The sequence below is a fragment of the Etheostoma cragini genome, chromosome 14 (assembly GCF_013103735.1).
Source record: "Etheostoma cragini isolate CJK2018 chromosome 14, CSU_Ecrag_1.0, whole genome shotgun sequence".
NCBI classification, from domain to species: domain Eukaryota; kingdom Metazoa; phylum Chordata; class Actinopteri; order Perciformes; family Percidae; genus Etheostoma; species Etheostoma cragini.
In genome coordinates, this window is record NC_048420.1 from 24766000 (window position 1) to 24778992 (window position 12993).

General features: G+C 42.8%; 3 protein-coding genes across 4 annotated transcripts in view; all 3 read left to right on the forward strand.

Moving 5' to 3' along the window:
* The first annotated feature begins 157 nt into the window (after positions 1-157).
* LOC117957225 (transient receptor potential cation channel subfamily V member 5-like) lies at positions 158-9273 on the forward strand. The gene is made up of 10 exons (XM_034892822.1): positions 158-217; positions 316-395; positions 488-623; positions 2365-2451; positions 2908-2984; positions 3171-3336; positions 3862-3928; positions 6148-6416; positions 7090-7196; positions 8673-9273. Exons 1-10 carry the CDS (start codon positions 158-160, stop codon positions 8881-8883), a joined length of 1260 nt encoding a protein of 419 aa, XP_034748713.1. The 3' UTR covers positions 8884-9273.
* A 1649-nt stretch (positions 9274-10922) lies between these two features.
* The window catches only part of LOC117956478 (zinc finger protein 32-like), a 19657-nt gene continuing 17586 nt past the window's right edge, over positions 10923-12993 (forward strand). Inside the window, exon 1 of the mRNA XM_034891561.1 lies at positions 10923-11218. Within this exon, the coding sequence (XP_034747452.1) occupies positions 11026-11218 (193 nt within the window). The 5' untranslated portion in view covers positions 10923-11025. The remainder of the gene's footprint in view (positions 11219-12993) is intronic.
* The window catches only part of LOC117956469 (gastrula zinc finger protein XlCGF57.1-like), a 15111-nt gene continuing 13565 nt past the window's right edge, over positions 11448-12993 (forward strand). The window contains exon 1 of one of the 2 annotated variants that reach the window (XM_034891551.1): positions 11448-11452. The gene's annotated coding sequence lies outside the window, so the exon portion shown is untranslated. Of the gene's footprint in view, positions 11453-12088; positions 12097-12993 lie in introns of those variants that run through there. The other variant, XM_034891550.1, reaches the window with a different exon arrangement.

Sequence of the window (12993 nt, forward strand, 5' to 3'; positions counted from 1 at the left end):
CTTCAGATACAGTATTAGGGACCACTAAGGTCTATATAAAGAGACTTCAGATACAGCATTAGGGACCACCAAGGTCTACATAAAAGAGACTTCAGATGGACCAGTGTTAGGATCGGCTCCTATGTAGCACATAATCTTTTTGCCTGAACACATGAACATGAATGATCGTCAGTCTCAACCTATAAACAGCCAAAAAGAAGTTCTGTTCAAGTTGGACGTACGAGCTAAACGTTTGGCCGACGATGTCCAATAACCTTTCGTACGGTGATGTGATGCTGGGGAGATGTTTGAAAGTAATTTAGTTTTGTTCTCCAGTCTAGAGGGATCCTGGAGCTGACTCCTGTGAAGCAGCTGGCCAGTCTGAAGTGGAACCTGTATGGAAAACATTACTTCAGGTAAAGTTTGATATCTGCAGTCAGATATGAGAACGGTCCAGATGTCCAGTCCTGTTTAACCCTGTTTTTATTGCTCTGTTGGTCTGTGTCAGGCTACTGCTGTTTCTCTACCTCCTCTACATCTGGATCTTCACCATGTGTTGTGTATTTCGCCCGATTAAGGACGCGCCCGCCAACTACTCGACTGCAGCCACAGCCTACACCATCCGGGTCCAGAGAAGGTTTAATGTGTGTGAATCGGGACTGTCAACCGCTTCAGATCGCATCAGTCTCCTAGTTGACTGGTGTGGAAGCCATTTCTATGGAAATAATCTTTTGAGTTTTTATTTGTAAGACCTGAGAAAACCTGTGGAAAATGGGACGTAGAAATTGGAGTTGACCATTGAACTAGAATAATGTAATTTGATTGGCTGCTAGATTTAGAATAAAAAGAAATAGTACCCTGCGAAAACAGCCAGAAGCCTCTGGATGTTGGAGCAACACGGAATTGCAGTTGATTTGTAAGAAAAGTAAAGATCCTAAGTTTATGTATTTTATGTTTTGAAATCTTTGGATTCAAGACTTTTAATTACTGACGTTTTGTGTTGAGGACCAAAGAACTCTGAAGTCCTCAGCTAGTGAGTCAGCTTGTTGCACTCACAATTAATGATTAATGGCGATCGTTACATGTGTCCTCCAAATGTGGCCACAACAACACAAAGCGTTCAGGAGAAAAAGCTTCTATCCATCCATCTTTATCTGCCTATCCAGTATCGGGTCCAAGGGGCAGCAGCTTCCGTAGGGGACCCCAAACTTCCCTTTCCCGAGCCACATCAACAAGCTCCGACTGGGGGATCCAGAGGCGTTCCTTGGTCAGGTTGGAGATAGAATCCCTCCACCTAGTCCTGGGTCTTCCCCATGGCCTCCTCCCAGCTGGGCCTGCCTGGACCACCTCCCTAGGGACCCCCCTAGGAAGCATCCTTACCAGACGCCCAAACCACATCAAATGGCTCCTTTAGACGAGAAGGAGCATCAGCTCTACTCTGAGCTCCTCTCGGATGACTGAGCTTCTCACCCTATCTCTAAGGGAGACGCCAGCCCCCCTCCAGAGGAAACACATTTTGGCCGCTTGTACCCTGGATCTGGTTCTTTGGGTCATGACCCAGCCTTCATGACCATAGGTGAGGGTAGGAACCAGAACTGACCGGTAGATCGAGAGCTTTGCTTTCTGGCTCAGCTCCCTTTTCATCACAACGGTGCGATAAACTGAATGTAATACCCCCCCGCTGCTCAGATTCTCTGACCAATCTCCTGCTCCATTGTCCCCTCACTTGCAAACAAGACCCCAAGGTATTTAAACTCCTTCACTTGGGGTAAGGACTCACCCCCTACCTGAAGAAAGCACTCTATCCGTTTCCTGCTGAGAACCATGGCCTCAGATTTTGAGGTGCTGATCCTCATCCCAGCCGCTTTACACTCGGCTGCGAACCGATCCAGTGAGTGCTGAAGGTCACAGGCTGATGATGCCATCAGGACCACATCATCCGCAAAAGCAGCGATGAGATAAAGAGATAACGCTTTTTAAATAAAATATGTAAGCCATGCTCTTGGCTTTAGATCTAACTTAAGGGACCAACTATGGCACAAAAAACTGTAATAGAAACTCTGTACCTCAGCTCTGGATCTCTGTAGCAGACTTAGTGAGGGATACCCAAAATCTGCGGAGGAGTAGAAAAACAATGATAAGGACTACTGCTACCAATCTGTTCAGAAAGATCTTAAGGGGCCCATGGCATGAAAATGTCTCTTTGAGTTTTTTTAACATTAATATGCATCTTTTAATATACCATCTTTGTAATACTACTAAGCTGCCACCACTACTACTAGCCTACTACTACTACTACTACTACTACTAATAATAATAATAATAATAATAATATTAATGGGAAGGATTTTGTGAAATGTTGTATTTCCCGTCTCCGGGCCTCAGGAGAGCTACGTGACCCATGCGGACCACCTTCGGCTGGTTGGGGAGATCATCAGCATCCTGGGAGCTGTAGTCATCCTGTTGCTGGAGGTGAGACTATGAAACAGGCTTTAACTTCTCAGACCCTGTGGACCAGAAGTTACTCTGCCATATCCACCTAAACCACAACGCTGGAAGAAGTAGCCACATACTTTACTATAGTAAGAGTACCGCTGTAGAAATACTCTGTGAGTATCATCAGGAAAACGTTACAAGTGAAGAAAAGTCCTCCAACGGTCCACACAGTTGTGTCTTTGATGGTCTAGATCAGGGGTTCTCAAACTGGTTTTCCATTATGTTCCACCTTTGAATTGAAGAATAGAACATGTAATTTTTGGTAGAAACCAAAGTCTCTAGAGGAAAAACAGCCTTATTTAGTATTAATAGTAGTAATATTTAGAATCGTCCTTTAATTCATTGATTATTATTTTATATGATTTTAGGAATTATGCATGACATAGTTTAAATGACAGGAGTAAGTGTAAATGTCCTCTTGTCTTCCACCAGATCCCTGACATGCTGAGAGCGGGGGCCAAGCACTACTTTGGCCAGACTGTCCTGGGGGGCCCCTTCCACGTCACCCTGTGAGTGGAAAACTCTCTAAAGCCCAAACACACCTGTGCATTAACCATGCCGTCTAATCAGCATCTTGAGATCTAACAAGGTTCCCTGTTGTGTACCAAAGCTCCCTGTTGTGTAACAAGTCTCCCTGTTGTGTAACGAGGCTCCCTGTCGGGCTCCCTGTTGTGTAACTTGTGTGTTGTTTCCAGCATCATCTACGCGGGTCTAGTGCTGCTGCTGTGTGTGTTCAGGGTCAGCTCGGTGCAGGCGGAGCGCGAGGTGATGGCTCTGGCTTTACTTTTCGGCTGGTGCAATACGCTGTTCTTTGCCCGAGGTTTCTGGATGTTCGGCCCCTACGTCATCATGATACAGAAGGTAGGACTCGGCAACTTGTCTCACTCCAGTCTCATAACACACGGACGCCCGGTCAGCGTCTCTCAGATACCCACGCAACAGTAGAGAGTAGTATGTAGAGACAACAGTAGAGAGTAGTATGTAGAGACAACAGTAGAGAGTAGTATGTAGAGACAACAGTAGAGAGTAGTATTTAGAGAGACAACAGTAGAGAGTAGTATGGAGAGACAACAGTAGAGATTAGTATGTAGAGACAACAGTAGAGAGTAGTATTTAGAGAGACAACAGTAGAGAGTAGTATGTAGAGACAACAGTGGAGAGTAATATGTAGAGACAACAGTAGAGAGTAGTATGTAGAGAGACAATTGATTTGATTAATTTAAAGAAAGCAGTAAGTGGGGGACAACGGCCAAACCTCCGTCCTCGATAAAGACTAGCTTACAGTAACAGCTGCTATTGTGTCTCGCAGTTGAAACAGTTAAAAACATGCATTTAGAAGAGTTTGTCTTTGCAGACTGACCTAACGTGTGTCTCCTTTCCTCCTAGGTCATATTTGGAGACTTAATGAAGTTTTTGTTTCTAACTTTCATTGTGGAACTTGGTTTCAGCAGTGGTGAGTATATCCTGGCCAACATGTAGTTAAAGGTGATCTATTGTCTCGCATGTCCAGGTTCATATTTGTATTTTTGTGTTCATTATAACATGTTTACCTGCTTTAAGGTTCCAGAAACACTTCTGATATTGCATACGGCTGATGCTCCTATATTAATCCTCTTTCTGGAGCTCCTGTCTATTTAACCCTCATGTTGTCCTCATGTTGTCCTCATGTTGTCCACATATTGTCCCCATATTGTCCTCATGTTGTCCTCATGTTGTCCACATATTGTCCCCATATTGTCCTCATGTTGTCCTACATCAATGTTCTTTTTAATTCCCCAAAATAACATGATTGATTCCAGACAACGCTCTTTGCCAAGTACACATCTATACTTTTATTAATTTTGGGGCGTCTTATTAAATTTTATAGCATTGTAAAACAAATGGAAGTGTTTTAACAATAGTATTGGGTAAAAGTTGACATATTCCAATCTGGGATTATCCATCAACATCCGTTCCTTTAATTTTAGTCTCAATAATTCCTAATTTCTGCTTTTCTAACTCAAACATTAGGTATAATTTCCTATAAATGGTTTATTGACCATACATTCCAAAAATTACTGTAAAACATCAACCAATGTGTGCCTGATTAAGACACTTAACCCCTTGTTGCTTAAGGGGCCTCTGCAATTGTCAGACAAAAGTCAAAAGTTGCTTTGGATAAAAGCGTCATGTAAAAAGGACATGTGATGTAGTCAGCCTCTTTCTGTGACATTACTGGGACTCAGCCCGCATCAAGCAACTTGTGGATGTCCTTGGAGTATTTCACCGATTTCTCCTTGCAGATTGCTGTATTTTATTGGTTCTAGCCAATCTGGCTAGTCGTCTTTCTGTCCCAGGCAGCTGAGTCAACACTGCCTCTTTTGGTGCATGGAGTAGGGGGAGATTTCTCCACGTGGCCGAAGAGCTCGGCTTCTGGATGAGCTCAGGATGTAAAAAGACAACGCTGCAGAGTGAGCCGGTGGCGCAGGAATTTGGATTGGCCTTGTAAAAGCCACCCAAGTCTGATGTGCACAGCTGCAAGTCCACCAGGAGTGCCAACGCATACTGGTTCCACAGCAGTGATGAGCTGACGGTAGTCTGACCCCATGAGCAGCAATGGCTGTGCCTCCTTGATGCGTGGCAGTGTCAGGTCCTTAAGGTGACCGTACCTTTCTTGCATGGCTTTGACTGGGTACGTACGGCAGGCGAGGCCAAGTTCCTTTGCAGTGAAAGCTCTGTGGATCTGGAATGAAGAGCCAGGCTGTGATGTGGAAGCCAAGGAGAACGACACTGTAGCTCCGTGGATCGTACAAACCCTCTTGTCGGAGAGTGTGGTGCGCCAGGTTGTCAGGTTTCCTATGCAAGCCTAAGCGATCAGCAGCTTCATGCAAGAGAATGGTGCGTTTTGAACCATCATCCAATATAACGTAGGTCTCAAGTACCTGGTTGCTGCTCTGGAGGATAACACGACTCAACTTGTGTAAGACCTGGCAGGATGTGAGTGTTTCTTTGACTTCCTGTTCAGCCTGAAGACTGCTGGAATCGGCTAGAAACTGTCCAACTTTACCACATTTACTTCACAGGTGAGGCGCAGTTCATCTCGAAAGCGCCTAATGTCTTGTACAGTCAGCGTCCAGCTACAACGGCGTATACAGCAGTACTCCGTAACCTGAAAAACACCAATACTAATACTTCACACCTGGACACTTTTCAACAGTAATGTGACCTGGGAGAATTTTACAACATTGGCAGCCAAGATGACAGCTTTCATTGCCGTTAGCATGCAGCTACTGGTAGTTAGCAGTTCACAGAATTAGAATACAGCAGATAAAGGCTTCTGAATCAAATACTACTCAATCTGACATGTTTCAGCTGTAACCTGTCCCAAAAATGAGGACAATTTAACAACATTTACAGCCAATGTCAACACCTCGGTAGCTTAAAAAAACAGTAGTTCCTGCCTAGCAAGGTTCAGAACAGTTGGAAATCTGAGCGTTTTAGCACACTGGGATTTGTCTAAATATTTTTAACCTTATAATTTTCAGCCCTGGCCAGGTTCAACATGAAAATCTGACTTATCAGATGGTACTGGCTTTAACATTATAGTTATGACAGAAACCTTTAATGCTCAGTTTGTGAGATTATAAATGTTTGGAATAAAATGATTTAGACTTAATCTCATGTTCTTCCCAGCGCTGTGGATGGTGTACATGACTGTGGATCCTTCCTACAATCCTTCATATAGCACCTACCCCCTCACCATCTTCACCGAGTTTGTGGTCAACTTTGGCCTCGTGAATATGCCGGTGGACTTTACCCAACTTAACCCCACGATCATCTACCTGGTGTACATCGCCTACTCTATTATCGCCTTCATCCTTCTTATGAATCTGCTGATAGCCATGATGAGTGACACGCAATGGAGGGTGGCCCAGGAGAGAGACGAGCTGTGGAGGACTCAGGTACACGCACGCACACACATACAGTATGGAGACAGAGCGGTCTAGATAAAAGAGACTTCAGATACAGTATTAGGGAGCACTAAGGTCCATATAAAAGAGACTTCAGATACAGTATTAGGGACCACTAAGGTCTATATAAAGAGACTTCAGATACAGTATTAGGGAGCACTAAGGTCCATATAAAAGAGACTTCAGATACAGTATTAGGGGACCACTAAGGCCTATATAAAAGCATCCACAGAGCACCATGTCATGGGACCTTTAACAAAAACCTACCTCTTTATATATTTTTATAGGAACTTTAGAGACTCTTAGATATACTGTATGTACGTAAATGTATTGATTTACCTGCTTTTGCATGAAATGACTCTTAGTTTTTACAGGAGAGGGGCTTTAAGAGACAGGCGTTAAAAAGGAGCGTTTCAGACAGAGGAGGAACACAGGTACATTCAGACAGACCGTACGAGAAGAACAATGTGTATTCTGAACATTATAGCAAGGGAACTTGCACTACTAGAAACCCAAAATACAGGTATGACTTGGGAATGAGCATGATGTGGGACCTTTAAAATGCGCTCTGTCTTTGTGGACTTGCATCTAAAGACACAAGCACATCATCATGTCCCTGTGCATTTGTTGTGTCATGTTAACGAGCTGTGTGGATGTTGTGAAGGTGGTAGCTACGACTCTGATGCTGGAGAGGCGGCTGCCACGCCGCCTGTGGCCCCGGCTCGGGGTGTGTGGGCTCAGTTACGGCTTGAGGAATTGCTGGTATCTCAGGTAAGAACAGAAACACCTATACAAACAATAAACATGCATGAAACATATGCATACATTTTCTCATGTAATGTGATCAATAAGGAGCCCCCCCAAACATTTTTAGGTTTGCTCCTTTCCTGGTCTTAAGACAAAGCGTGCGGGGTGCAGTGGATATGTCTCCCCTTAAAAAATATAAACCTAATCCCCAAAAAAGGTAAAAATATCCTCTCAGGAGGCTTAAAATATATCTATACATGTCTCTTCTGTAAAAATGTTCAGTGATTTGTTTACAGGTACTGCCTTAAGAAACTAGTTTTTTTTTTTCAATTTAAAAAAAGAATGTAATTTCACTTTGGACCGTAATCTGTCTAAAACATTTGAAAAGTTAGAACAGACTAAATAAATATCACTCAAAAAAGCTGAAAAACTCAAAACATCACTACCGTATTTTACGGACTATAAGTTGCTCCGGAATAAAAATCAAATCAGTCGAAAAACGCATCATAAAAGAGGAAAATAACATCTATATAAGTGACATTTATTTATGAAATTATTTCACAAAATTCAAGATCAGAACAAGACCCAGAAAAGACATTTCATCTGGAAAGGCAAGTTCTTCAAGTAATACGCATGTTAACGTAACACATTAACAGTCATTCAGCTACACAACAGTATAAGGAACATGCCTGGGAGGCTGGAGAGGCTAAATTACCATACCAAGCCAGCGAGTTCACCAAGCGCCTAATCTCATTCCACATCACTGAATCCATTGAATTCTTCATCCTGAGTCTCGCCTCTGAAGATGAAGCACCGTCTCCTCTTAACCCTTCCTCAATATTTCACTTAATTTGTTCATGGGTAGAGGAGCTGCACATACAGTGGTGCTCATAAGTTAATGAACCCGAGTTGACTACAAAGAGGAATACAAAAAATCATCATTTGGAAACTAATCTTAATGCCTTAATAAAAAAATCCAACCTTTAAGGACACCCATTTTCTTTGTATTAATAATGTATCATAAATAAATGATTGTTCTTCTTCAAAATACAGGGGGGAAAAGTATACACCCCCTCATGTTAAAATACAGGGGGCATAACTATACACCCCCTCATGTTAAAATACAGGGGGCATAACTATACACCCCCTCATGTTAAAATACAGGGGGCATAAGTATACACCCCCTGATGTTAAAATACAGGGGCATAAGTATACACCCCCTCATGTTAAAATACAGGGGCATAAGTATACACCCCCTATGTTAAAATACAGGGGGCATAAGTATACACCCCCTCATGTTAAAATACAGGGGGCATAAGCATTTTCAACTTTTTCATTCGATCACAAGACAAATCTTGTTTAGTTTCTGGAAAAACAAAACAAGGGAAATTGGTTCTTCAACGTTGATTTGCAGGACTAAAAAGAGAAATCAACGCTAACTCCTTCCAGCGTGTTTTGAAGGTGAGCTGGGCATCTAACAAGTATTATTTAATCTACTAGAATCCAGACAGACCAGAACCAGAACCAAAACCAGACGGTTGAGGACCAGACTAAGAGCCCTTACCAGATACTGCAGAACCAGGACCAGAACCAGGCCCTGCAGACCCAGGAGCTGCAGTTGATGAGGGCAGAGCTGCAGGAGCTTAGGACTCTGATCCAGAAGCTGGTTCAGAAGCGGACCCGGACCGACTTCTGCTCACAGATCGTTTGAAGGCTGCTTGTCCCCCCCCACCAAGACATTTTTGTCCTTCTTTTGCTTTTTGTCAGAGAAAGGGACAGAAAGGTTGAAAAAAGTGAGAATCAACAAAAAATATCAGGAAGATGTGAGAGAGAAAAAACGTCAGAAAATGTGCAAAATAATAACCTTTTTTGTGGAAAGGGGTGAGACCGTACCAAGACCTTCTCTTTACTTTGAACAAAGGAACCATCTGCCTTGGTATTTTAGCAAGATGTAGTCAAATATCTTTGGGAGGAAAAGTTCAGGAAAATTCATAATATTTTAGAAAAGACACATCTGCTGTGATGAACATATTAAGTTTCCACTTTCTAAAACAAGAACAGAGAAACCGAAATCAGCGCTGAATGACTGGCCGCTCGCAGTGCTCTGTACCCGGCTCACAGTCACCTAGTGTCGGGTAAATAAACCGCCAACTACCGCTGAAGATCTGTGGCAGCCAGGACTGTAGTACTGAATCCAATGGAAATAAAACCACAAGACTTTAAAACATCCGAAACCAGGTTAACAAAGGCTCTATCGCCATTATTGTTCAGCTTTGATCTCGGGACGTCCAGGAGCAGCTGATTGGTCGACCTCAGCGTTCTGACTGCAGAATGGTGGCATAGGAGATCAGCTCATAAGGCCAGTCCCTTTTAAGGCCTCAAAAACAAGCAATAAGATCCTAAAATCTATCCTCTAACGGACAGCTAGCCTGGACTGGATAATGTGTTCACGTTTTTTAAATTTTTGTTAAAAGGCGTGCAGCTGGTTTTGGACTAACTGGAGGAGATGTAAAGATTTGTGATGCATGTAAAAATGGCTTTTGGTCTTTGGTCCAGATGTCTATATTATATGTATTTGTACATGTTTATTATGTCTTTCTACATCTGGAGGGAAGATATATTGTCATTGTTGCTGAAATACTCAGTACTAGTAACTACTGTAGTATTACGAGTTCCACCACTGCTATTGTGAGGTGTCACCATACGTCATTCTGTTTTCTTCAGATCAGATGATATCAGGGGAATGTACTCATACATCCTGGGTGTTGTGACACTGTTTTACATCAACAAATAACCCCAAATTATTATTTTGATTATGTCATGCATACAAGTTTTTTTTCTGTCCTGGACTCGGTCTTGACTCTGACTCGATCCTCTTTGAGCTCGGTCTTGACTCGGACTCGAACCTCTTTGGTCTCGGTCTTGACTTGGTCTCGAATAGTCCCTGTCTTGGACAAAGGTGGTCTTGACTCCAGCTCTGGTAGCAGCGGCAGGAAGCTCTGAAGCCAGCGGCTCTGAGACCCGTCCGAGTCTGACTGGTTAGTAGTCCTTACCTAGGTACTGTCAGGGCCCTCATACTCTGCTTCTGACTGGCTAGTAGTCCTTACCTAGGTACTGTCAGGACCCTCATACTCTGCTTCTGACTGGCTAGTAGTTCTTAAAGCTCAGAAATGTGAAACTAAATGAAATGATTTAATGCATCATTTAAATAAGAAACAACAATGTTTTTCTTCATTTATTATCTTCTCTTATACTCTGTCTTCCTTCTTTTCAAATGATTTGATCGGGTTGTTTCTCTGTCTTGATTTTATTGAAGTTTGTTACGGTAACGCCACTACTTTTTCAGGTACTTTGCACAAGTATTTTCCTATTCAGATTTTGCTTTAACGTGTGTTTTGGTTATTGTGCACATGCCAAATAAAGAACCTTATTGAATGCACCGTCTTTCTTTTGGTACTGAAAGTTCGTTTTGATGTAACTACTGTTGTACTATTTTTTTAATTGACTGAATTGTACAAGACAATGCTAAATCTGAGCGTACATAAAATGAATCTACATTTAACTCCCATCTCCCGCAATGCAACACGGGTTTTGACCCGTTAACATGCAATGTATGTATACATATATACTCACATATACACACACACAGAAAGACACACCGTTCGCGCTCAACAAGACATTTGGCAAAGGAAAAAATATTCTGGAACAATGGGACTTTTACTTTGAAGCTCAGCAACAGATCTCCACCGGAAGCTGTAGTCCTGACCGCGGCTAACTTCCCCCTCTGACCAAGATGGCGTCTCTTAGAAAGGAGTGTTAGCAGAGGGTCTTTGTTGTGTTAGAAAGAGGTAAAATGTGTAAAGTCCAGATGCTGAGAGCGTTGGTGGAGCAGCGACTAACTGCGGCTGCTGAAGAGATATTTGGGCTGTTTGAAAGAACGATAGCAGAGTACGAGGAGGAACTTTGTCGTTCAAAAGAGGAGAACGAGCGACAACGGGAACTACTGGACGCTGTTTTCAACCCTCAGCTCCGGGTCCACAGAGCAGGTTAGTCCATTAAACCTTCAGCTGGTCTTTCTCTCCTTCCTGTGCTCTCTTCTCTCTCCTTTAGATGTTTGGGTTGAATTCATTGAAAATGAATGTTTCCAGCTCTAGTAGATTGTGTTGGGGGTGTAGTAGATTGGGTGTAGTTGTGTGTAATAGATTGGGTGTGTGTAGTAGATGGTATGTTTGATGTGTATAGTAAAGTGTGTGTTGATGTCTGTAGTAGAGTGTAGTAGTGTATGTGGGTGTTGGTGGCTGGTAGTTGTTGCATGTTGAGCCCACTAGAGGGCAGCACACACCAAGATATTACAGCAGGATGAGGCACTGATGATGTAGAAATAGACAGAGAGACACAGAGAGACAGTATATAAGTGATCATTGCTACAGCTCTGCCAAATATTACGTACAGTTATAATAGTTTACAAAATGACAATCTTACTGTCATGCAGCCTGTAAAACCAGGAAAGACTCTTTCTAGACGATAGCTAATCTCATCACGATGTAATATTTAATATTGATAAATTGCCCAGCCCTACTTTAATGTTTATTTATTGCAAGAAATAATGTTATTACAATATTCAACATTATCGCAATTTTTGCTCATATCATGCATTAGCCCAAATAAGCTGTTAGATGTAAGCTAACCGTAATACTATGATCCATACAGACAGTTACATCAAAATCTCAACACTGTGGACAACAGTGGACAACCAAACTCTGATAAATGACAACAGCCTCGGTCCTTGTAAGTGTTGAGGGGTCATCCATATATGCTCAAACAAGCGGCATCCTCAGGCCAGGTCTGATGCGCTGTCCTCTGAACTATACAGCCAGAAGTAGGCCTTGATGAGGCTTGTGAGGCCTGCTGGGACCCTGAAGAAGTTGAGAGCAGTCCCGTGGGGGACTGAGCCAAAGCTGCTGAACTTCATTTGACGGACTCAAGCTGCTTCTGAGAAAGTAGCTGCCGATGCGAGTACCCTGTTGCCCTTTCTTAAGATACCTTATCCTGCCCTGATGTATCTTTAACCTGTTGGGGGGAGTAATCTTTGCCCAGCCACATATGCAGTTTGTGCCCTGCTGCAGCTGTTGCAGCCTCAGGTATGCTGATCATCATACTTGTAGTCTTTTCCATTCCCATGTTGATTCCTGAGTTGTCTACTGAGAAGCCATCTTCAGCCCCCACTCTCGATGAATCAATGCTGTCCCTAGAAGCCAGCTGCACTTTCACCAGATAATCAAATCAGTTTTGTAGGACTATATGTACGTCCCTTATTTATACACTTGAGACAAACCACTAAAAGACTTTATGGGATGGTTGATACACAGTTACAGTGGTTATTAAAGCTTGCTGCAAGTAAAAGTCCTGGCGTAGAGGCGCATTACTGCCACCATGTGGTCTGGAGTCGGTTCACTCTCATTATGAACTGTCTCTCGCAGGAGCTGCTGAGGCAAGTGTGACACCCAGTGGTCTGATGTTTGGCTTTATATCTAAGTGGTTAGAACAGTTTTACACCGGCCCAAGCCTAGAATTACATTGAGCAGAGACTTGTACTCTCTAAATGGTGCAGCAAGTTATCTTACCTTCAGTTCAGAGATTTTCTCAGACAGACGGGCACAGCTTTTACAGCCAGAACAGAGTTGAGGCAATAGTTTCTTAAGAAGTATCATTAAGATTTATATTAATAAATATCTGTGTGTGTTTCAGATTTATCTTCAAACCTTCAGGAAGTGATTCATGTTGATAAAAAAAAGCAGGAGTGTAGCTCCAGGGTGGACCA